This window comes from Cylas formicarius, unplaced genomic scaffold (genome assembly GCF_029955315.1).
Source record: "Cylas formicarius isolate icCylForm1 unplaced genomic scaffold, icCylForm1.1 PGA_scaffold_7__23_contigs__length_41026272, whole genome shotgun sequence".
NCBI classification, from domain to species: domain Eukaryota; kingdom Metazoa; phylum Arthropoda; class Insecta; order Coleoptera; family Brentidae; genus Cylas; species Cylas formicarius.
In genome coordinates, this window is record NW_026844352.1 from 4,968,778 (window position 1) to 4,995,377 (window position 26,600).

Consider the following 26,600-nt stretch of genomic DNA (forward strand, 5'->3'; position numbering starts at 1 on the left):
CATAACATTTGCGCCCAAAGAATCTCTCGGTAAGGGGTTGGTCCATCTTTTCAAATCGCCCTGTATACGGCAGTAACAATGAGAGTAACAGCTCAATAAGTATTCTTTAATACAGTAAGGTTCATATTTCTAACTATATTACGAGCTGTAGTCTCGAAACCAAGCTTAAAAACATTCATATTTGGAATCATTTTTATATTTATTGTAAAACTGTAAAAATCGATTAAATATATATTGACCTATATCACCAATATAATGGTATAGTGTACAACGTGTGCCAAACAAAACGATCCACTATACGATCTGGCAACCCATGGGAGATACGAAAAAAAGTTTCGTATAAAAGTTTCTTGGACTCTCCTGAAGATTGAAAATATTATAATTTTGTTGATACAGGAAAGCCCAAAAGTGTCCCCCCAGACATCAACTGTATTTTAAATGGAATACCCTGTATATTTTGACATTTTTGGAATTTTCGGTTAAAATAAAGGTCACTTTCTTAAGAAATTCCTATTCGAATTTTGCAGTGTTTAGCCAGAAATTGAGGTTATGCGTTTTTTTTTTTTCATGTTTTAATTGCTCCATATAAAATTGTGTTGAGACGCTACTGATCCAAGTATTGCAACGAAAATTTGAGCAGAGACTAAGGAGATCATGCACTACTAAATCAGTTTGACAGATGCGCCTCAGCTTATACAGGGTGTACCAAATAGGTGGTGACGATTTGGCGAATTTAATTAACAAAAAAAATAAACATTTTCAAATTTCAAAAATAAGGTACGTTTGTAATTTATCCTATATTTAAATTTTACTTACTTTATGAGATATTCGACGTTTTAAGATAACACCCGCATAAAAAAAAAATTAAATGGCAAAGACATGATACTACTTTTAAAGATATAAAATTCCAGATATGCGAATAAAAATATTGCTAACAATAACAATAAACAATAACATGTTTACATTTGGAAAAAAATGGTCTATATTTACACCCTTTAACAGATTTAAAAACTTCAGAATTTCATATTTAAAGTAACAATTAATAGAAATAGAAATAAGTTATTGTATGTGCCACAAGATTATTAGAATATAACTAACAAATGTAGAAAAGGTAATACTTTCATACTAAATGAAATGAAATAAGAGGATTTTATATCAACATGACTCTTGGAAGAAGCAGTTTACAAAAGATCCAACGAAAAGAAAAAATAAACTGGCTGGAATATCAAAGAAACAAACATTTTTTTATTATTTTTCAATATAATCCCCCTTAACTTCAATACACTTATTACATCTCTTTATTAACAACTTAATCCCTTTAAAAAAATATTCTTTTGGTTTGTCTGCAAAATGAGCTATAACAGCCTCTTTTAACTCAACTTCGTCGTTAAACCCACGTTCACGTAAGTCCTTTTTCAAATATCCAAACAAATAATAGTCGCTGGGGGCCATATCTGAACTATATGGAGGATGACCTATCTGTTGGAACCCACACTCTAAAATGGCAGCTTGTGCAACACCAGCTATATTGACAGGTGCATTATCGTGCAAAAGACGCACGCCTCTGGTCAGTTTTCCTCGACGTTTTACACGTATGCAGTCTCGCAATTTATGTAATAATGTTGCGTAATATTTACCATTGACAGTGGTATTAGTTTCTTTAAAATCTATCGAAAGAATTTCTTCACAATCCCAAAAGATCGTGGCCATCACCTATTTTGTTGACTGGCAGACTCTGAATTTTCTCGGAAGTGCTTCACCCTTACGACGCCACTCCATTGATTCTTTTTTCGATAGAGGGTCATAATAGAGAACTATAGTTTCATCTCCTGTCACAATAGTTTCTATCACAGGCTTCGGTTCCAACCCACAGAGTTAAAAAAAAGACCGCGCGCACTCAACACAGGGTTGTTTTTGAATAGCCGAAAGGTTTTTAGGAACCCATCTTGTACTAACCTTATGCATACCTAAATGATCATGCAGGATTCGACGAACACTTGTATCAGAAAGCTTAGTAATTCCTGAGATTTCCTTGATCTTTAAACGGCGGTCACTCAATACCACCTCTTCCACAATCGCAACAATATCTTCCGTTATGACCTCCACCGGTCGACCAGTTCTTGAATCATCTTCAAGGGACTCCTGTCCCATTCGAAAACGTTTTGCCCATTCTTTCACTACAGAATACGAAGGAGAACTTTGGCCGTACACACCGTCCAGCCTTTCTTTAATAATTTTAGGTGCTAACCCTTCTTTTGTCAAAAACTTTATGACTGCTCTATACTCAATTTGCGTTATTTGTGACATTTTTTCGGGCACGTCTTGTTTAAAATGCTGTCAATAAAAAACTATTTGACGCAAGACTTCAATTTTTTTTTCGCAGCCTACTAAGATATATATTTAAAAGAAGACAAAGTATTATCGTGATACTGGAGCTGCATCTATGTCAGGTCGGGAAATTTTGACGCTAACCTAGTATGTCATGGACTTAAGCTCTTTCACTTTTTGTAACAAAACAAATTTTTATTTTGAAAGTGACCAAGTCCTTTTAAGGTAAGCAAGGCCATAATATACACTTAATAATAGCGACTTTTTAATAGGACGTATGAAATTAAATTGCAAGTCAACCATATATCTTACGTATATTTTTAATTTTGTAAAAACGCAAAACCACAAGTATTTCAAATTAAAGACAAACGGACTTAAGTTACTTTCAAAACGAACGGCTCATTTGTTTATAGTAATTTATACTTATGCATTTAAACAACACTAACAAAGATTTGGACAATCCAAGACATAATATCTTAGTCCATTCCGCACACATGGAATAAAAAAAGGGCGCGAAACACAAAAGAGATGACACTAGCGTGCAGTAGGCGCCTTCCAACAGTCACTACTGCATCATCAAAAATACACGCTCACCAAATCGCGTTAAACACAAAACTTTAAGCGCGCACATAGTTCAAGTTAGACGAAATATCTTCGACGGCATCTTGAAGGGAACCCTTTTAATTAAAAATTGAAGGAAAGCGGCGCGACGCGGCCAGATTTCGTCTCGCACTAACTCCGTACGTGGTCGTTTTATTTTCCTTTCCTGTGGAGCATTCGCGTGATTCACAATCCGCGATCGTACTTGTCAGCGCAAAAATGTTATCGTTTTTTAACGTGAAACCGCGGTTTTTCCATTGCCGTAAACAATTTTAATGCGGACTAATAACGCGCTTGTTTAAATATCGAAAAGCTTAGTAGTTCGTTTATAGGTGGCGGCGACCTTGCGCGCGAGATTACATTAACCTAAAAAATATAAACAGCGGAGGTTGAGACTCGCGGCATTCGGCGATCTGAGGACGAACCATAGACGGTGTTCAGATTTCGCGCTTAGTTATGATGGAAGTCAGATTTCCGATTCAGGTTCGAAGTTTTACGACGAAGCGACGATCTGAAAGTTTCTTAAGAACATCGTAGAGTAGTACGAAGTACTGTTTTTACGACATAAACCGGTTTTTAACTACCTCGCTTGGGTTTTTCTTTGCAACCCTCAATAAATAGATTCGCAATTCCACAATGACTTCGGTACTTTATACATGCAAATGCTGAAAGCTGACGGATTTGCGCAGAGTTTTATTTAATTTTATCGCATTCGCTGAAACCATCTACCGACGGAAAATCCGAGAGTCTATAGTATTTTTAATAAAATAAAAATCGCGTTTGCAAGGGTATACAAAAAATCCATTTTTCAAAAACCATTCAAAAGACCAAAACAAATTCTTGTACCAGAAGACGCAGAAGATACGGCTGCATAAACTTTAATACCTGAAAATTTTTCTAAAATATACAGGGTGCGCCGCAAAATCAAAAAAACTGAAAAGTGGGTCCCCCTATTATTGAACATTGGTTATAACTGAAAGACTATGATTCAGATGTCACTTTCTTCTACACTGCTATATAGCCCGCATAGACAGCTAAAACTTTTGTATTTAAGGTTTTCACCTATTGTACAGGGTGTTCCTGATATTCCGTCCTAAATAAGAAATGTGTTAAGTGTCCTAAATTTGCAGATATCAACTTCAAATTTAGCAGAGAAGTAAAGATCCGTGTCCATATTTAAACAGTACAAATTGGGTGCAATCAAATTTTACCAAGTATTTTTTTAAAAATTTTGATTTTTTTTTAGTAATTTTTACTTCCAGAAAAATGTAAGTGACCGGCATATGCTTGATGTTCTTAATACAACGTTCATTTGCCAATCACGACTAGCTTTCTTTTTTCTCTCCCACTCATATTGGCAGCTACTAACACTGTTATACGTCCTTTAGAAAGTTTTCCGCACACACACACTTTTTGCTTCGTAATTTAAGTTTTATCGGGCGTCATTTTGTAAAAAATACCAGTTTCGTCAGCATTAAAAATATCGTCAGCAGGGTGCTCTCCAGCCAATCGTTACTGAAGTTTCTGTAGACATCACGGGCTTCGCCACTTATCTGTGCATAATTTATACCATGTCTTTGTTTGAACTTCCCCAACCATTCTTCCGAAATTTTCTGCTTTTTTTAGTTTTACGATAGGTCCAGAGAGTGGTACATTTTTAAGACGTTGCTGTTGGAACCACAGCGACATTGCCCGATCCAAATCTTCAAATTTTGACTTTCTTACTTTTTTACTAGAACTGCCTGCCGCTTCAGCCTGACTCGTTTTTTCTTTGCACTTCCAACTCGTGGATACAGTCGACGGTGTAAGTCCGTATCGACGTCCCACATCACTTTCCATTTCTCCCCGTTCTATCTCCCGAATTAAAGAAACTTTCGACCTAAATTCCTTACTTTGTTACCCTGTGTGCCCTTTTTTCTTTCGGTATAGAGAGTGTAAAATTCGTTATACAAAGTGGATTAATACAAAGCTTTGTATGGAGACCTAATAGTACATTGTATATTACATAATAATTATTATTACTCTGCTTTGAGTCGTGATTGTTAACTTTAACAGTCTGGTATTCGTATTCGTTTATTTTTAGGTTCCGCACGTACGTAATAAACTGTTTGAATTTGAAAATTCCCGGTATTGCAGAACTCGGTTTGTGGTCGTCGTATCAAAGCATTTACGGTCCATTTTTAATCAGCGTAACTTAATGGTGGGAAATTAATCTGCCGCCACAAATTTCACATAACGTGTGTCTTTAAATTCGTCACTGGACGCGATAGAACGTTAACGTAGAAATAAAAATCGATATTTGATAGAGGAAACCTGCGGGCTTCGGATCGAACTTATAAAATACGGAATTTTTAAGGAATGTTAGGTAATAGATAGATAGATAGACAGAGAGAGATGTATTATTGGATGTCATACAAACAAAGGAATAAACACAATTTTAAAACGTTATGTTGTTTATTTAACTTTTACAATTGATGATTAAGTAGTTTATTTAAAGAAAAAAACTGTAATTGGAAGAAAAATCATCCAAGGACAGAACTTTTAAGAGGAATAAATTTTTAAGATCGTGGAAACAAGAAAAAGCAGGTCCTAACCTTCAATTTTGTTTTGTCTGTAATGTTGAGACATGCATATTTAAAAATTGTACAATATTAATATAAAAACTGTAAAAACCACTAAAGTTAAGCAGGCAAAATTTCTGTGGGAAACTTAAATTATAAGTGTCACTTTACTTACCGACTAGTCCACTAGATTTTAATTGTAGCTTATAGCACGCAGTATTTAAATTGTCTGATATATTGCATAACATTTTTCTGTGTTTTAGTTTTTGGGTATATTTTTGCAAAACAACACGAATACATTCACTGACATGACCGTCAGAATTGACAAACGTCAAAATTCAAGCAGTGCGGAAAAATCTCCGAAAACATCCGATTGCTCCCTCCACGCCGGGTACGAATATTTTAAAATTTTCTCCTTTCCACAGAATGTGCGATCTATGCAACTCGGCAAGTTTCCAGCTTGATATATTTTCTTTTCCTGTACGTGATGGAATGGCATATAATTATTTTTGTTTTATTTTTCGGTGTATTAGCATCTTGCTGTCCTTGTGCATTTTTTTTTAATTTGTTACTTACGTCCCTGTTCTGCAGTTGGGTTTATCCTGCTGAACAGTGTATCTAAATAAATAAATAAATATCGTTTAAGCGGTTTTGTGAAACTGTCTATCTACGGTCGGGATCGGTAGTAGCGATGTTTCAAACGGCATACTTCATCGAGTAACCAGATGTTTTTTCCATTAACATTTAAATTCAACACGAGGTATAAATTACATTGTTATTAAGTGTCGGCCTACACGGGCGTGCTTAACCGTGGTTCTGCGACCGATCGCCCGTAAATAAATAATGCATTAGCATAAGAGCGTTGCAGTTAACGCGACCGCTAGACGTCACCATGTTAAATTGCATTGGTGGGCAGGAAATCGTCAACTGTTATCTGCTCGTCGGCAGGATGACTGCCCGCGCTGATAACGATTAGTTCAAGAAAAAAATCTTATCTGCACTAAGCTCAGTGCACTTAGAATAAAATCTCTAACCTTACGCGAGCACCATGAAAACCATAATCGGCGTAATTAAAATAATAATAATAATAATAATAATAATAATAATAATAATAATAATAATAATAATAATAATAATAATTTTCGTCAATGTGGCCGTTTCTTCTAAAGATGCTTGCTTGCTGACACCACGTTCAATTAGAGTCAAATAAACATTGTTTATAACTTCCTTAGTCTCAACAGAATAGGCGGGAGCATCTCCTGAAATACACTAGACTCGCACATATTTTGCATAATTCGGACACGATTCAACACACGCTGTAATACACACAAAATAAGAATAATTACCAATAAACTTAAACTAAGTACTATACCAAACCAAAGAATATTAAACACAGGTAGGTATAAAATTATTTTCTCTTACGGACCATAATTTTACCTGAATGTAAATTCAGAAACTTTAAGTAATAGTCTTGTTGCATTGTATGTTAATGACCACCCTTGGATAATCCCATTCAAAAGCAATTGGTCACTTTCTTATATATATCTATGAACAGACCATACACCTTGTAGATTTTTTATAAATGATCAAGAATAAAAGTTTATAGCACTGGATCTTGTTGTTCAATTCGTTCAAGAATTTTTTTGATTGCTGAAATGGTTTTCGCAAATTGATTTTTTTTGGACCCTCGTAAATGGGATTTTTATTTTTTTTTTAAATCTTCCAGTATGATGTTGGAGAGTGCTTTTTACATAGTACTTACTCCTTGTACCCAGATAATCTAAAAAATTTCAAAACTGATTCTCTCGGCGACAGTATACGTATTTTTGCAGAGAGATTTGTCAAATTTTGAAGAGCATTATTAACCCTGAGAACAGCCAATTCAAAGTGACGTCTACCTTACATTACATTACATTACCTTCGATTCGAGGCTTCTTTTTGAGATGCATGTCGAAAACATTGTTCAAAAGGCTCTAAAGAGTTTTTGATTTATTTAACGGGTGACTAATGGGTTTGATCATAAAAAATCTTTAATAATGCTTTTTTACACTCTTGTCAGAACCGTGTTGGAATATGCTACGCCACTTAAATACATCTAACGGCTGGAGAGTGTATAAAAAAAATTACAACTGTTATAAATTATAGATTTAATAGACAGAGGCATTTTTTTAGTTATAATGAAAATCTTCATTTCTATTGTATACAGTCTTTGGAAAATCGTAGAAAGAAATTTGATTCATTATTTTTTTATGAAGCGGAAAACAATTTGATTGAACCTCCTTGCGTTTTGGAAAAAATATACTTTAACTGCAATCCCCAGCTTCTTCTTGAGCTATATGTTCTGAGCTTTGAAGCCTTTAACCAACACCTAAGACCACACACACTCTAATAAAAAGCTGTAATCAATTCATAATTTGATTTAGCTTGTGAAAAATAATTTAAACTATTCCACTGTATCTTGTTTTTTTTTGTGACATTTTGTGCTTTGTTTTTTAGTGTCTGTCTGTCTGTAGAAAAGACTTGTTTATTGTAAATATAAGCCTTGAACTGGAATAAATTTGTAAGGGTGATATATATAATATATTTGTAATAGATATTTTTTACTACATATGTCGAAATTTTTCATTAAAAGTGTTTATTATATACAACACAAAAAGCGAAAGAACACTGATACTTTCGCCCCATTGAAAGTCTTATCAATAACAAGCGACTTTATCTTTTTGTATATGTACTTAACTATCTACTCGACAGAATGAATCAGTCAATTGCGACCGCCATTTTCAAATGTAAACATGGTTTTAATGCAATAAAGATGTCTGAGGGGCATTAAGATGTAATCGAAACAAAAAATGATTTATTGTCTTATTTCCTGCACACAGTCAAATCTGTGCTTAGTGAACACTTCAAAGGTACCTGTTAAGGGTTCCAGTAGGGTCGAACGGTTCGCGGTTGGCTTAACCCTTTTGGGATGCGAAATGGTAAAAAAAGCGAACACGATAGGCAACTGTGAAGACTTACCGCAGGCTATCGTGTCGTCGGTTCCGGACGGGGCCCCGTTTATTGCACTCGCGCTTGAAACTCGCTGACTTGCGGAATAGGCTCTGTTTCTGGCGCCGGACCATGCGGAAGTGTCTTTTTGAATCTCAATGTCAAAAATTTCCTCTTTTTCCTGTGCGGTTGCGCACAAGCCGTCACATGGGTTACGCGGGTTTGAGAAACTGGGTGAACGCGCAAACGTAAATTACCGATCCCAAAAGGTCTCTAACTCGACTTTTGAAAATAGAAACAATGGATTCTGAACCGTACCAGTTTCCGTGTCTCTCGCCACATTTTTAAACCACAATGTCTCAAAAAAAAAAAAAAGAGAAATTTTTAAAGAATACTTTGCGGCATTTCATTGCGCCAAATCTGAAGTCGGTGGCTACTACATGTTTTAATTTAGCACAGAATACCTCGAACACACTGTACAATATGTGAAAACTTTAATTACAAAAGCTTTAGCTGTCCGTCCGGGCTATGCAGCCATCATACATACTGTTTTGGAGAAATGATTTTTTCCCGATACTCTGCAAATACAGTTTTTTGCAATTTTAAAAAATACTTCCCCAGCCCCCACAGTTTCAATAAGCTTCGTTACGGTGCTAAACTCTATAGGTGTGTCAAATTTCAAGTGGATGGCTTCAAATTTCGAACACTTATCCTGTATCGTAGCAATATTAACAAAAAATCGAAAATCGCGAAAAAAAGATGGATGCCGTGGTTTGGTCGGACTCATTTTTTATTGGTTTGTGTAGCTCGTGGACGGCTTAAAAGGAGCCAAATTTGGAACCGTTCAAAAGACATAGCCAATTAATGCCAGGTCTACAGAGAATGGATAACTGAGAACGGAGAACAGAAAATGTACCAATGGCGGTCTCCTACGAAAAATTCGATTTCATCGATTTTTCGAAAGTAACAAACAAAATGTAATTCTTCTCGACTCGATACATCTAAAGTTGAAGTAAAATTGAATACAAGGAGTTCTGTACCCTTTATAAATTAAATTTAGTCAAAACATCTTTACCTTGTCCAATTTAGTTGACCATTTACTTTAACGTAGGGTTGTGGAATTGACAGATCTTTTTTTTTTGGGTCAATTGACGGAAATAATTTTAAAAATTCCATGAAACATATATTGATTTATTTATATTGTGCTAGTCAATTAAGAAGTGGTCGACTGACCGGCCAATTAGGAAGTGGTCAATTGACCACGTTTAATTGGTCAGCCCAATACTACTTTGATGTGACTAAAAGTTTGTTTCCTATGAGCTCTAAATAACACCATGTATTTTCAAATGGCAATTGGCGACGAGCACAACGAACTTCCCTCGAAATGCGACTCAAAATTTTTCAAAAATTTATAAAAAAAAATTGTTTCTCTTTTCGTTTTGTGCTTTTTCCACGTGATAAATAAATCAAAATTATTAGCAAATGTTTACCTGAAGTTTTGCGTCGCTCAGGGGCTGAGATATCGAAAGCGACGAGGAACTCTGGGCACCGTCCAACTCCAAATCCGACGATCCGGAATTGAGGGGATGGAAGACGCTGTCGTGGGAGACGCTCAATCCCGGGTGCATGCTCGAGGAATTTCTGACGTCATGACTAAGGCAAAATAAAGCGTGAGACCTCAGAACGGCAGACTGATGACGAGGTGTGTATACCTTCTGATTGGTTCCTCGTCCACCGACAATTCGCTAGTGGACCTGCTGCGGATTCCGTCGATATCGCGGTGATCCTGCACCACGATGTCGTCGTTGGCCTTCTGCTTTTTCCGGAACCATTTTTTCGGGTTCCAGAACTTTCGCTTCGACACGACTGCAACAAAAAAACCAACGGTTGAAAAGTTTCCGCCAGCCCGTGCATTTTGGCGTGACAAAATATGGATAACAAACATTGCTGTAAGCTATACTGTGGACAACGAGACAACGGAGACACGCTTAGTTTAACAAAAGGAAAGCGCTCATTTCTTTAACACAAACTAACCAAAAAATATATTAGTGTTTCCGATGGGCGCTACATGGTCCAAGGATAACTTTGACACCATGGACTGCCATTAGATGGGACTTAACACCTTTACGCGATACAAAGCTTTGTTAAGCATATACGAAGATTTTTTGATGAAACTTTCATAGGGTACTTTACAATTTACAAATCTTCTGGATTTCAAACGTGTCGGTTGTTTATATCTCAAATTTGTTGACGTTTAGAAAATCATCCTGTTGGCTTCTTCAGGGCTTAACTAAAGCTGGCTCGCGTTATAATCTGTACATTCTTGAGGGAGATGGAGCTAAAGGAAGGACATATTGTCTCGCGTAACTGTTGCGGTTAAGGGTCCTTATAGATTTTCTATAGATTCTAGGATTTTTCGTTGGTAGAAGAATTGATTGCATGCAAGAATTTGTTTTATCGAATAAGATTTGCTGATTAGTTTATTTGTCGTGCTGTAAACTAATGGTATCGAAGATGTTGAGAGATTTTTGGACAAGTGGTAAATCTGGTTATGACGTTATATTTCCTAAGATAGACAACAGTGGGGTTGTCTTTCGGAAGTTGTGGTGAACTTTATTTTGTGATGTTACGCTTAAAGGCTCTAATATGGAAATTATTAAAGAGAAAAGCAGACACAAGGTGTTTTAATTCTAGATTCAGTGACGTGGGTCGAGATAGTTTTACGGCTCTCTAAACAAGATTACCGATGATTCTTGGGCCAGATGGTGATCTGACAATACATTAAAGTATCGGTCAATGTGGGTAGTTTCTTTGAAAACATGACCCAATTTTAGGCCTGATTTTCTATTAATAAGAATATCTAAGAATGGAAGATTACTGTTAGTTTCTGTTTGCGATGTTTGTTCATAAATTTCACCGTTACAAGAAAAATATGTTCCAGGCAAGCATTTTTCAATTAAGGTGAGAAGGTTTGGTTCCAAATTCTCGGATTTTAATATATCTGAAATTATGGTGAGAGTTTCAGCAATAGGGACTTTAGTAGAGGGGGATTCTACGTCGAAACTGGCAGAATATCTTGTGTATCTAATGTAATGATTTTTATTTGTTCAATGTTAGATATTTTGCTAGAGAATATGATGGAGAACCAATAGTTTGTAATTCTTAGGAATCCGTAGAGACGAGGAATTTTTACTTACTTTACTTACTTACTTACTTACTTACTTACTTATTTACTTTACTTTTTCACGGATTCTGATACAGAAGAAACCTGGATAATAGTTTAAGGGTGCGTTCCACAGATGACGTAGGAACTGCTAAGAGAATTACGATAGGGGGATTAGATTTTAGAAATTTCAAAGCAATACTTTCACGCTTTGGAATATTAGAATAAGGAGGTGTGTCAAAAAAAAAGATAAATATGTTTATCATTACTGAATTTGAAGAAATCACTCTAAATTCATTAACTTAGGACTAAACGGTTTGCATTTAAAAAGGAGCAAAAAATTATTTATTTATTTGATGACCTCGAAAAGAATTCTCTTTTAAAATTGTTTAATGTGATTGCAAGGAGATAATTTTGGGAATCGGCCCTAACCAGTGCACTTTGGTAATATAATATAAACAACAGTTAATGTTCGCATTGTATGCCCCAAACCTATGAAAAACAGTTTCCTTAGAGCAGTTATCGCAGTTATCGCATTTAAAGGAAGAGAAATCCGGTGTTAAAACAAATCTTTTATTTTGTCCGTCTTCGGGCTATAGGCCAAATTAGGCGATTTTAAAAAAGTGGCACGCGAAAAGAACATTCTTTTATTCATAACTAGCGCTAATTATTCGCCCGTCTATGCATATGCAATGGGTAATCATTTCAACACTCCCTGTGCTTTCCTGCTAATTACCTATTTTTGTGTCAAGGCTACGTTACGATGCTACTAAAAAAATTCGGTTGGACATTACGGCATCGAATTCGTATTTGTTGAGATGCTGATGTACCGTGTATCTTGATAACGTTTTGATATATGTTTAAGATACTTAGTGTTACACGCTTTATTTTTTGATAGCGAACAAATTTTTTGGTATAATCGCGCTTTTTTGTCCTTTGTTTTTGGGAAAGACCCGGGTTGCCGGTCGAAACGTCAATGACAATTACAGTGTTACAGTTTCAAGTAAATTCTCTGGGGTATTCGAAAACAAATAACGTGATTTCTTTAAATTTCTATTAACGTTTCGATCGTAATTTCGATCTTTTTCAAAACATTCTTATTTTGTAAAGTGACATATATAACGTTGCGTTAATATATTACATATTTAAAATAAACATAATCTGTCAGCAAATATTTTGGAATTGGAATGGCATGCAAAGCAGATACGAATTACTTCTGTTTTCCAAACCTCTTTTATGAGTTCTATTATCTGCGTTTGTTGAAATTCTCCTCCATACTTTAAATATTCTCCTACAATATTATTTTCGACCGGACTTTTATGGTTCTTCAGCTTTTTTACAATGGGTCCGATGTTTTCAGTGGTAAATAACACTTAAAAAAAAACACTCAGATATCCCATTTATCCCATATTTTCTTTTCAATGGAATACCTCCATTGGGATGGGAAGGAGAAGTCATTAGGTGCTAAATCAGGACTATATGGTGAATGGGTCATCAAATCGACGTTTTTAATGGTCTTCTTTACTCGCACTGATCGGTGAGAGGTAGCATTGTCGTCGTGAAGAGTGATTCGTCTTCGGCGATTGGTTTTTCTAACTTCTTTGAAGACTTTCGGCAAACAAATGATTGTGTACCGTTCAGAATTGATTGTTTTACCTTTCACCAAAGAAACAGGTACAGCGTCGTAACAATTTTTTTATTTATCACAAAAAACACAAACAACACTCTTTCGCCAAGATCTAACTGAGTAAACCTAACCTTAAAATGTCAAACTTCCCTATAAAACCGTTGGTCGCCAGGTGGCAGGACTAGTTTAAGAAAATCCCGAAATATAAAAAGCAGCTCTCGTATTAAAAAGCTTTTTAGTAAGTTTCATGGTTTTTACATATCGTCTTGAAAAATATAATGTGCAAAAACGTCTCGACATCTTCGATCCGTAAAAGGCAAAGTACTGTTTCAGATACACAGCTTACAGCATTCCATGCATATGGAGAAACATGACCGATGAAAAAACATGAAAAAGCTTTAAAACTAATAGTAGTTGCCCACATAATCAGGAAACCGGATATCAAATATTATTCGACCCAACTATAATTCTTACAAGTAATTCATAGAACTTCTAAATAATCTTAAGCGCGACTCAAGTCCTTATCTCTCACCAATATGGGAATCAGTTATCCGAAGCGATGTTTTTTTTTTTGGTTTATTTATATTTATATGCTTCATTTTATAACGGTGTTCTAATTTAGTTATACCAGCTTCAAGCTCATCGAAATACTGACTTACAGCTCCGATAACTTCTTTGTTGCTCTTAAATCTTTTACTGCCAACTCATTTTTTGAGGTTAGGAAACAGGTAATAGTCGCGTGGGGCTAGCGTAGGCAAGTTGTGGCATCAATTGAAACTTCAATTGGTGGAGCAGTATTGCCCAGTGATAGTCTTACTCTTTTCAAGGTAATCAATATATACATAATTCCTCTAGTATCCCAAAAAACGGTAGCCAAAACCTTGTTTGCTGATAAAAATGTTTAGGTTTTTTTTTAGTTCTTTAATTTGTTTTGGTGTAAAACCTTTCACATAAAAGTATCTGACGACAGCATGTTTTTCAATTGTTCGATTTTTACGAAAATAATTAACCCATTTTGTCCCAGTGGTGCATTAATGCACCACCTATTTTATGATTTTCTTTTGTTACATCCAGGAAATATTTTTGCACATTCATTTAGAAATTTTATTATTATCACTACTAAAGGACATAAAACCGTAGAAATCGCTAATTTATGTGTAACGGAAAGATCTTATATATGACTTCAAAAGTTAACAAAAGCGGTTCATAAATTTGTATCACATTTTCAAGTAAATCCAACATAGTAAAAAAAAATATTTTGGATTTGTATTGCCATTTTTGTTAAGTCTATAGCATGTAGATTACATCGCAGAAAACATACATGGGAAATACTATAACAATTTTGCTTTATTTTTTGAAAATATTTACTGGTGCGTGAATACATCACTGGTTTTATATGTGAAACAAAACTTTGTCATTGCATGTCTAGACAAGTCAGCGCATGATAAACATCCAAAAATTAGCGCGTTCTATAGTAGTAGTTTGTGCCCTGTGCAGTGAACGTTATAGTTCGTAAAATATGGCATTTCCGAGGTATATGACTCAAAAGGAATTAGAGGCGGCTATGGAGGATATCGTAATGGATGAGGACAATAACAATGAATGTCGTAAATATTATTTGAAATTACGTATTGTAGTATTCCATTCCTTGTAAATTTATGTTAAAAATAACGTGGAAAAATATTTACAGAACATATTGACGCGGTCTATATTCCACCCGACGTGGATACCTTGACTGACGAAGAAGATAAGAACGATAACATAAAGCTACAAGAGTTTGAGGAAGCAACTGATATAGTTAAAACTTTCGAGTTACATACACCGAATGATACAGCTGTCCTTCAACAGTCCTGTAATTCATCAACTACTGAACCTGAATGGGATTCATCAGATGATGAAACGACATGCTTGGTTTTACTGTCAAATGGAAGAAAGGTCAGATTGAGTACACTCACACACCTATATCCGATGAATTTAGATCATGTGAAGAACTAAAAAATAGGCTTTCTGGAAAAAATCCGCTTGAAATATTTTTTATGTTTTTTGATGACGAAGTGAATGATTTGATTTTAAAATGTTCGGTAAAATATGCTCAAGACAATAACCGCCATAAATTCTAGTCAAAAAATGAACTTTTAAATTTTGTAGGCATTTTATTGTTCTCGGGTTATCATTCATTGCCACATATTTAGCATTATAAAAAAATGTATGAGCCGCAATAAATTCCAATTGATAAAGTAAAACTTGCACTTATCTGACAATAATATGTTGGATAAAAATGATAAATTTTCAAAAGTTAGACCCTTCTTTGATGTAATAAATAAAAAAAAATCTTCAGTTTGGCATGTTTTCGTTGAACTTATCCATAAATGAATAAATGGTACCTTACTTTGGCCGCCCTTCCTGCAAAATGTTTATAACGGGTAAGCCAGTTAGTTTTGGCTTCAACCTTTGGTGCCTTTGTTCATCTGATGGGTACCTATTTTATTAACTTTCATATGGTGGTGCTCAAAATAAACCTCATTCTGACCTTGGTCTTGACGGTAATGTTGTCATGAGTCTACTTTCTGTTGTAGATAAGCCAGTAAATCACCAAATTTTTTTTGATAATTTTTTTTCATTATTCAAACTATTTGCACATTTAAAAACTAATGCTTTGCTAATTTCAGGTGCCAGGTATTTGGAAAAAAATGGTGGTGACCTTTATTTTGTAACTCACTGGATAGTTTAGTAGTGAATGGATGGAAATTGTATAATATTGTCAACGAACAAAAGATTTCCCGGGTATATTTTAAATCTTACATTGCTTTGCGACTTTTAAAAACTGATAAAACAATTACTCAAAGAAATCTTGCACCTGCCATTGATGAGGTGCGTTATGATAATCAAGGTCACCTCTCCCTCATCTACTTTTAGTTGTTTTCTGCTGAATTTTAACTTTCTTTTGTATATTTATGTATAAATTATATGTTACATCTTTAAGCCCCAAAACATTATTTATAATTTCAGAGCAAAAAAGGATTTTCTTTATGCTTGGAATAATATGGGTTAAGCTGAAACTCCACATACAAAGTCGGTAGGAATGGAACTAATACGCAAGGCTATCCTCATCTAGAATCGTCATATATGTGTTGCGCCTGAAACGTAACAGTTAATCCAACGTTTCGCAATTCACATAGGAAATTCGTGACGTTTTTTGTTTAATCTCGAGGTTAGCTATAGCTCCACTTTCTCTGTATCCGATCTTTATTTAGACCCGACATGAAACGCGATCATCGCAAATGCACGTTGATAACTTTTGCGGTCTAAATTCAAATAAGGCTACGCGCCTCAAATTAATAACCGAACATAGATTAGTTTTAAGACGCTTTCTAAAGTCGGAAGACGTCTCCATTTTTGTTTATCGAATCCTAACCTAGAATTTATGTTATGTTATCATCTGTAATAATTGGAATCTCCTTCATTATAATAAAAAGCGCTTTTATGAAAAAAAAAAACAATAGCGCAATTGCGGACAAGAACGTTCAGAACTTTTTTGCATCAACAGCATGTAAAACCTAGAAAAGCAATACGCAACAGGAAATTGAAACGATTTGATGTGATAAATGTTGGAGGTTACGCGAATGGTGCCAAAAAAAAAATCAAGCATGCCAAAAAAAGGATTAGTGGTTATGCCTATACTACACACAAAAATGAAAATTCACGATGTATGATATGCAATCGAATCCCGACGATCATTTTCAATTTATTCGTGGTTTTGGACACTTTTGCTTACAATTTGCTTGATATGTTTACACTTTTGAATTTGCTAATGCTATAACATCTGAACTTTGTTTTTTGTGAGAAGGCATTAAAATTATGCAAGCAAAGGCACAGCCAGTCTCAAGGATCAAATCAGGACATTCAAAATATGACTGCCACATGGGTGGAAACAAATAAGTGTAAACATTGGAGTGGGTAATTAAGATTTGTTCCAGCTATGAGGAATAATCGATAGCATAAAGGCATTAAGCACTCCCTTGAAAAAGTACTGTCTGCAGATCCAGAAACGGATGAGGAAGATTCTACTAACTTACCATCTTTTGTAAATGAATAACTATTATTAAAGAAAATGGTGGACTTCCTGACGAATTTGACAATGACATTGAAATCGAAATTGAAACTACTATAGAAAAGGAACGCAAACGTTCCCATAGATAGCGTTTTACGAGAAAAGGCAAGTGAATCGGGAACAAGGATGGAAAAAACAGAACGTTTCAAAAAGTGGAACAAGTAAGAAAGGATTACAGTTCTGGTAGCATCAAACATGTTTATTCTACTAATCTCAGTTGTTTTAGAAACGAAATTATACAGCAAACAGAAAATCTTGGAAGACATTAGAGATTTTTACAACTGATTTTAAAAATAATTTATAAAAGGAAAAGATGTTAACCAATAACACAATTTTTTAATGAATCAGGTAAAATTCCTATGAACGTCCTTACTCAACCTGAAACAGGACGAACCAAGCCACTGTCAAGGTATGTAAAGCAATAGAACGGAGATGTTTTATTTATCTCTCTGCGACAGTTTCCCAAAAGATAATACTATTGCTTGATAGTATTACTTAAAATCAGATTAAAAACATTTATTTAAAATAAAATAACTAATGATGAAATCTATAGTACAATAGATTTGAAAAACAACTAATAATATCAAGTATATCACCAATTTTTTTTTGTATCTGCATTTACTCTGTGCGCTTACAAAATTCATAATTATTAATGTTTTTCATTTCTTTTCGTTTTTATTTTTTGGTTCTACTAAGGTTTTAAAAAAATGTTTTCAAGGCTAGAGTTTGGTATAGTTTAACACCTTATAGTTTAGTATCCTGGGAAAGTATTCAGTATGTATGGTCATTTTTGCATCTGGACGGTTAGTTTTCGTTAATATAACTTTTTTTTGTTCTCATTTCATGACAATAAATGCTCATAACTCCAAGCAACTATGAAAATCATTACGGATTGCAACTCGGAAACGATAGATACCTAATCGGTACTTGCCTCGGCTGCACATGCCGCGAAATAAAAAAAAAACACAAACGCACGAAACCACCAACTATAGACTGCCGGCAAAGCTTCCGGATCGATCGAAATCATCACAATGGACTAAGGCTGAAATAATTTAATTTCCCATTGTAACGCGGTTAAATCGAGTCATTTTCCATAGACGTGCGCGGAAACCATTTCTCGGGCGAAATATTAAAGTTATTATCGATAATTGGTGAATACTTGTAAATACCGGACAACGAGGTATGGAATTGCGGAAATGGATGTTAATAGAAATTTGAAGAAAAAATAAATCAAATCAACCAAGACAAAAAATGCTAGAAATTAAGTTTGAACTTGCAAATAATGCAATTTTATTTCGAAAATAATGGTTCTGTGCGGAGTACGTATCGTCTACAAAATCGTCCATCAGAGCAGTTAATTCGATTAACCATGGAACGTTTTCGCACCACGTTTACTCTTATTGATAACTCGCACCCCAGAGACGCCGTACGGTGCGTACAGAAGAAGCTATTGCTGCTGTAGAGCGAAGCATTGAGGAAGACCCGAATGAGTCCATCCGCCATCGAACACAGGAATTTGGTTTACGTGGTTACAAAATCCAGCTCGTGCAAGAATTGAAGCCAAAGTATCATCAAGTAAGGGGTAGATTCGTCGAATGGTCCCAAAACCAGATTGCCGTTGTTCCCGATTTTCATAAGCGAATTTTATTTAGCGATGAAGCGCACTTCTGGTTGAATGGCGACGTCAACAAACAAAACTGCCGCATTTGGAGCGAAGCTAATCATCAAGTGTATGTCGAAAAACCGTAACATCCAGAAAAACTAACTGTTTGGTGCACTTTATGGGCTGGTGGAATCATTGGTCCGTACTTCTTCAAAAACGATGATGGCCAGAACGTTATAGTCAATGGTGATCGGTATAAAGCTATGATTACTATCTCCTTCATTCCTGAATTGAATAACCATGATGTCCAGGAGATGTGGTTTCAACAAGACGGCGCAACATGTCACACAGTTCGTGCCACAATCGATTTATTGAAAGACACGTTTGGTGACCGCTTAATTTCACGTTTTGGACTTGTGAATTAGCCTCCAAGATCTTGTGATTTAACACCGCTAGACTACTTTCTGTGGGGCTATGTAAAGTCATTGGTCTATGCGGATAAGTCACCAACGCTTGACCATTTGGAAGACAACATTCGCCGTGTTATTGCCGATATACGCCCACAAATGTTGGAAAAAGTCATCCAAAATTGGACGTCCAGATTGGACTACATCCGCGCCAGCCGTGGCGGTCATATGTCAGAAATCATATTTAAAATGTAATGCCACAAGATTATCTTTCCGATAAATGAATTTCATGTCAATCGAATAATCCATCGTTGTTTTATTGCAACTTAAAGTTCTATACATCGAAAAAAAAACACCCCTTATAAATCATTTATAAAATACAAAAAATCGAGAAAAGGGTAACGTGATAACAAATAAGGGTAAAAAATAAAAAGGTCAAAGATCTTACACATTTTTACAGGTCCATTTTCATAATTTTCTAGGTGTAGATTTTAAAAGTGAAGTTTTTTCAGTGTAAATAATGAAATTAATGAATTAAATATTAGACGCATATATTAAACCAACAATTTTCAGAACGGTGCATAAAAATTATATTTTTGAAATGTTTTTTCAAAATTGTTGGTTTCTTTCTTTCAGTGTTGGAAAATTTATTTACTTCGAAAATTGCAAATCTATAAACAAAAATACATTGTGTATATTTCCTTATTCGCACTGCACAAATATTATCGCATCACATACAGGGCGACTCACAGTAACATCGATTTCATATACAACGCGCGATATACTTTTAAGATAGCAGCACTTCCGGTTCTACGAGAAGTAAGTAAATGATTGCTTGCTCATTTTAGATAGATCATAAAATTTTTCCTACACGAAATTATAACGTTATTTAAGAAATTTTATTCATAGAAAATTAGTAGCAGAAAAGTAGGAATGAGGCCTCACTTTTTTTCCTCAAGGAAGATCAAATTGAGCCAAGGTTTTATAATTTGATCTGATATCCTTATATTTATAAAGCTTTGAGCTTAATTTGAATGAATTTAAAGCACAAATCTTTAAATTGGCTTAAGGTTATCAGAAACTGGTTTAAAACTGATAAATTTGAAACAAAACATATTGACTTTGTTTTGAAACTAGCAAAAAATTTCATCTAGCTTTCTTATACGTCGGCAAATAATAATGGGGCCTTAAAAAAATTGTTGATTTAGTCAACAATATTTAAATTAAATATTTATGAAATTAAATGAACAGGTTATAAATGGGGACTGTACCGCAATAAGTATGCATCGTACTAATGTTACTCATGCCCATGTAATACGATATTCGACATCCAGAAATTCTGTAACGAAGGTCTAGCGCTTTATTTAGGCACCTGAAACCATCATGTTTCGAAATGAATGTTAACAACACAGAGATAACATTCTTCACAGGTGATCTCCCATTTATTTAAATGTCGTAAATCTTTTTACAAAACTTCTGGATTCCTCCTGCGTCGGTTTTTGCTGAGCAGAAATTGCACCCTAGGATAGTAAACAACAAAACAAAGAATGTCAACATTACCAAGTACTTTAGATAGACGTGTGGCAGGGTAAACTTCTGCAATGTGATCCCGCACAATCTAAATGTGCTAAGGGTGCTATTAGTTTTATTTTATACCTGTTACTAGAGTTTAACCCAAAGGCAAACTGGGGTTCTGGAATATTATTACAGGTGACCGTAATTTAATACATTTTAAAACTATTTTTGAATATATACTGTTCTATAACTTTTTTTTATATTTTATATCTAGATATATGAACTGCAGTGAAAATTGACTTTTTAAAACATTCTCATACCATGATGGTTGTTATTTACTATTTTCACTAGGATTCCATCCTAACCGGATGCAGAATCTCGTTTTAGGCCATTTATTTGAATTGTCATTTCATTTTCTAGAATGGCTAGGAAAAACATTGATTTATTTAAATTAAAATTAACTGCCTTAAGGTTTTCCGCACTTACTTCACTGAAATATTTACTAAAATGTTCAGCCCCTTTCGCATATGAACTTAATTCATAACAGTGCTTATCAATTACCCAATGCTGGGTCATTTTGAAATAAGTAAAACTTTTCAGTATGTTATAACTGTTATAATTTTAGATGATTAAAAATTTCAATTCCGCTTTCTACAAGTTTATAGGTGGTATAAATTAATTGGTATGAAAATTTTTAATAGAGCTTCAATTTGAGACATTTTTGATATTTTCTCTCAAAGCCAAAACCAGAGTTTGCTTATACAACGTGATTATTCAAAATGGTGGACCTGTAGAATACCTACTGGCGATTTTCAATTTTGTTTAGCCCTAGTTTTTTACTTTAATTGTTACAGTTACTGTTGTTTGTTGCTTTTACGTACGTTAGTTGTTTTAAATTTTTAAATTTGTATCATAGTTATACATATTATTTTACATCGTTGACGATATAAAAAATTAAGACGTTTTCATTTCCTAAACAAATAAATCTCCGTATTACTTTACCTGCAAAAGAGACCCATCACCCATTACAAAAATCTTTAAAATTAATTAAAAAATAAGAATGATACGTTTTTTTTTTAATTCTTTAAAATAATTAGGTGTCAAAAACATGAATACTGCAAATTGAAATTTAAAAAAAATGTCCTTTAATTTAAGACACACGGTATAATTTTAAAATACCTATTCATCGCAGGTGGTTAGAAGTAGTTACTACTGACAGCCGTGGAAGACTATATTTACTAAGAATATAATCTTGCATAAAAAATTATATAATAACAATTTCTGTCTAAACTACACAAAATTCGAATAAGCAGTTTCTATAAAAGTTACCTTTCTTTTTGGCAAAGATTCTAAAAATATCAAAATATATAGGGTGTCCCTTTTAAAATTTTATAACTAATGTCGGTCCAGCACTTATCGGACACCCTGCATATATAAAAATAATATGAAAATAAATAATTTTAAAATTTAATTTAAACCATAAAACTTTCGTACCATCTTTTGTTTTCTAAAATTATTAGTTCCTGAGAAAATGTACAAGCCCCTATTATAATGTTTAGCCTCTACGTGTGTGAGTAATTATTTTGTACAGTATTTTCATTACGTTTCTCTTATTTATACAATTTCTGTAATTGCTTAATTTCTTATTATTATATTGAATCTTCTGGAATAAGTTTAATACTGTTTGCGCTACAAATCTTATATTGCACGATGAAGCACGTGTTTTCATAAGTTCGGTTCTGATCCGGTTTTCTTTTTCGTGCCAAATATTTAAAACCGGCACTTCTTTTGTAATAATCGAAGCGAACGAAAAAATGTCAACAACCGTATTAGCAATTTCTACGGTTTTAATAGGCGCAAGTTCGCTCGCGTCTAATTATGCAAACGACTCGGTATAAATTATCATTGTGTTCAGGTTAATACGTTTGAAGAGAAAACTACGTTAATGATCGGTGATAATTGCGATCATAAACGACAGAAAGTAAAAACCACGAAGTCATTATTTTTGTTAACACACAAAACTACAGGGTGTCTACGTCACACTAGTTTTGAGATGTCAAGCACGGCTAAATAAATAAATGTTTATTTACTAGTTCCTCTAAAATACAGTCATAGATAATAAACTCCCTATAGCGAAACTCTATATTACCAACAAAATTTGTTTTACTATTAGATCTCCATACAAAGCTATGTATTAATCCACTCCGTATAACGAATTTCTCACTTTCTATACCGAGAGAAAAAAGGGCACATCAGATAACAAATGAATGGAGGCCGACTTGCAATTAATAGTCTCTTACCTTTTCAGAATTATTGATCCTAATAAAAAAATTATATGATAAAGTTGCTTTAATTCGGAAGATAGAACGGGGAGAAAAGAAATGTGATGTGGGACGTAGATACGGATTTACACCGTCCATGATTTGGAAGTCCAAAGCAAAAATCATTTAGGCTGAAGCGGCAGGCAGTTCTAGTAAAAAACTAAGAAAGCCAAAATTTGAAGATTTGGATCGGGCAATGTTGCTGTGGTTCCAACAGCAACGTCTTAAAAATGTACCATTGTCGGGGCCTATCGTAAAACTAAAAGCAGAATAGTTTGCTAATCAGCTTGGCATTATCGATTTCAAGGCTTCAGAAGGATGATTGGGGAAGTTCAAACAGATACATGGTACAAATTATGGACAGATAAGTGGCAAAGCCCGTGATGTCGATACAAACGTCACTAACGATTGTCTGGAGAAGACCAAAACAAGCAGAAAAGTACCCTGCTGACGACATTTTTAATGCTGACGAAACTAGCATTTTTTACAAAATGACGCCAGCTAAAACTCTTAAATTTCGAAGCGAAAAGTGTGTGGGTGGAAAACTTTCTAGAGAACGTATAACAGTGTAGGTAGCTGCCAATATGAGTGGGAGAGGAAAAAGCAAGCTAGTCGTGATTGGAAAATCAACTAACCCACGATGTATTAATAACATCATGCATATACCGGTCACTTACAAGGCAAAGCAAAGTTTGCATGGATGACATCGCAAATTTTTGAAGAGGAGATACGGAAATGGATGCAGAATTAAAGGGGAGGAAAATATTACTTCTGTTAGACAATTGGACCTGCACACTCCACAAATTTAAGGAATATTGAATTGGCATTTCTTCTAGCCAAAACCACAAGTGTATTACAGCCGATGGGCCAGGGCGTAATAAAAAGTCTTAAGAGTCGATACAGGAAAAACATTTTAAAGGAAATGATAGAGTCCGAAGACAAATTTTCCATTAATATGCTAGATGCAGTCAACTTTATTAGTAAAGCTTGGAAAGAGGTGACAGCAGAAACAATTCAACTCTTCTATCGTCATGCAGGACTTATTACCGAAACAGAATGCGAACAGGACTTGACTTGATGATCAGCCACTAAGCGAGTGGATAAAGCAGTTTCAAACAACAATTACGTTTACAAGTGAGGAGTTGCAAGATTTTTTGGTGATAGATCAGGATTTGCCTATAACAGCAGACTTGACAAAACAAGCCATATTACAACAAGCAAGAACGGGCGAGGAAGAGCACCAAGAGGAAAAAGAAGATGAAGAAGTTGATCTGGGACCACCACCAACCATTCAACAAGCCCTATATTCAGTTAAGCTGCTAGAGAATTGTTTGCTCTATCATGGGGAAGATGCCCTTCTCGAAGAAATGGTGAAAATACAAGCCAAAGTACGAGATGCGTATTGGTATACTAAAAAAATTCAAATGAAAATGACCGACTATTTGAAACATTAAATGTAGTTCTTAAATATTTATATAAAATATTTAATAAAATAATTAAATATTACAGAACACATATGAGTATTGTTATTTTTCAAGTGCAACTCTTTATAACGAAAACTCTTTATAACGGAAAAAAAAGCAATCCCTTCTAGATGAGGTCTATCCGCAGATACTATAATGTCCCTATATAATACTTACGTTGCTTCGAAAATATGGAAATTTTTACTGAAGATGAAGGTGAATGAGAACCATAAATAGAAATTATAAAATCTCCCCGTCCCCCCAGCCTGTGGAAGGTTCTTTGGAAAAAAAAAAGAATAAAAGTGAGGGTCATGTTTAAAAAATAGAGGTTTTTATTTAGGAAAAACATTTTTTTTGATGCTCATTTGTGTACTCAATAATACAGAGGTACATAAATTGATAAATGTTCATCGGAATAGGGAATTCTCTACAAAAAAAAAATGTCAAACAGATTCGGCGTCTATTAGAATCAATGGCAAAATTTTCCTTTCCAATCGCTTACAAAAACCAACCGATGAAGAATAATAAAACGAATTAAAATCGACGCCCGGACGAATATTGCAACACCTTCCTAATAAAAAGTAACGGAATTGTGATTAATTACGACTTATTGCGCAAATTGGAAAATAATACGATTTTGCAACGGCTACCATTGGTCGAAATTAGACGAAAGTGTAAATTTGACGGGCCAATAACACGGAACACGGACACTTTTTTTTTAGCCAAACGGTTAATAAAAAAACCACACGCCTATGGCACGGTTTACATTGCGCAAACCAATGACGACACCGTTACACGCCATTGTTGACGAATTTCATTACCGAATCGAAATAATATACGGTTAAATAATTTGTTCGCTTACGCATTCGATGGATGCTTCTCGTACATAACTTTATGTACGGGAAGTTACCTCGAACAACTTTAGACATATTTCCATAGTAATTCTTCTTCTTCTTCTTTTTATTATTCCTACGTTAAGTCCAATGACTTATGTTTACTGGGTAATAATCTTATTTGTCATTCTGATGACCAGCTATCTTGCCATCTTTTTTGTGGTCTTCGTCTTGATCTTTTCCCCTAGGGTTTTCCATGTCCTGTGATCATTGCTAATCTGTGCTCTTCCATTCTCGTTATGTGTTCATGTGTTCTTCTCTCTCGTCCCCATCTTACTATAACTTGAACATTACATTGTTGCCGGATATCTTCGTTTCTTACATGGTCTCGCCTAGTCTTTCCTATTATGCATCTTAATGTTTTCATTTCAGTTGTTCTTAGCGCTTGTTTTGTTTTCTTTGTATCGGCTCTGGTTTCTATGGCATACATGCTTTATAGATTTTTGTTTTCGTTTCTATTCCTAGATGTTTATTGCTCCACACTATATCCCTTAATGCACCTGCTCTGGCTGCTGCTTTCCTTACTTGAGATATCGTCTCTTGGTAAATATCTTGTTAAATCTACACCTAAGTATCTTACTTTACGATTCTCTCTTCTATCTGCAGCTTACATATTATTGGTTCCTTAGATGCTGTTAGACAATCAGTTTTCTCTGTTGATATTGCTATATTGTATTCTTTTGCGGTATTATTAAATATGTATAACATTCTTTGTAGGCTGTCTTTGCTATTAGATATCAGTACCGCATCGTCCGAGTAACATAGAATCGTGATATTTGTGTTTCCTATTTTGTATCCTGTTAGTCTTTTTACTTTTTCATTTTGTCCATAATCAGGTTAAATAGAAACGGACTTGAACTGTCTCCTTGTCTTATTCCTGTGTTTACCTTTATTTCTTCAGATACCTTTCCCTCAGCTTTTATTTTAGTGGAGCAGTTGTAATCGAGTTCTATGATTCTTATTATTTTAGGAGATACATTTTTTTCTTTAAGTAAGTATACTATGTATTCCTTGTATATA

The 26,600-nt window shown here is 34.6% G+C and overlaps 1 protein-coding gene across 7 annotated transcripts in view; it reads right to left on the minus strand.

Annotated features, from left to right (window-relative positions):
• Nucleotides 1-26,600, minus strand: part of LOC132704331 (uncharacterized) — a 116,032-nt gene that overhangs the window by 53,222 nt on the left and 36,210 nt on the right. For 4 of the 7 annotated variants that reach the window (XM_060674261.1, XM_060674265.1, XM_060674260.1 and 1 more), the window contains 2 exons: nt 10,190-10,343; nt 9,968-10,130 (listed from right to left, as the gene is read on the minus strand). In XM_060674261.1, coding sequence (XP_060530244.1) covers nt 9,968-10,130; nt 10,190-10,343 — 317 coding nt within the window. Of the gene's footprint in view, nt 1-2,774; nt 3,177-9,967; nt 10,131-10,189; nt 10,344-18,294; nt 18,427-26,600 lie in introns of those variants that run through there. The other 3 variants (XM_060674264.1, XM_060674263.1, XM_060674266.1) reach the window with 3 other exon arrangements.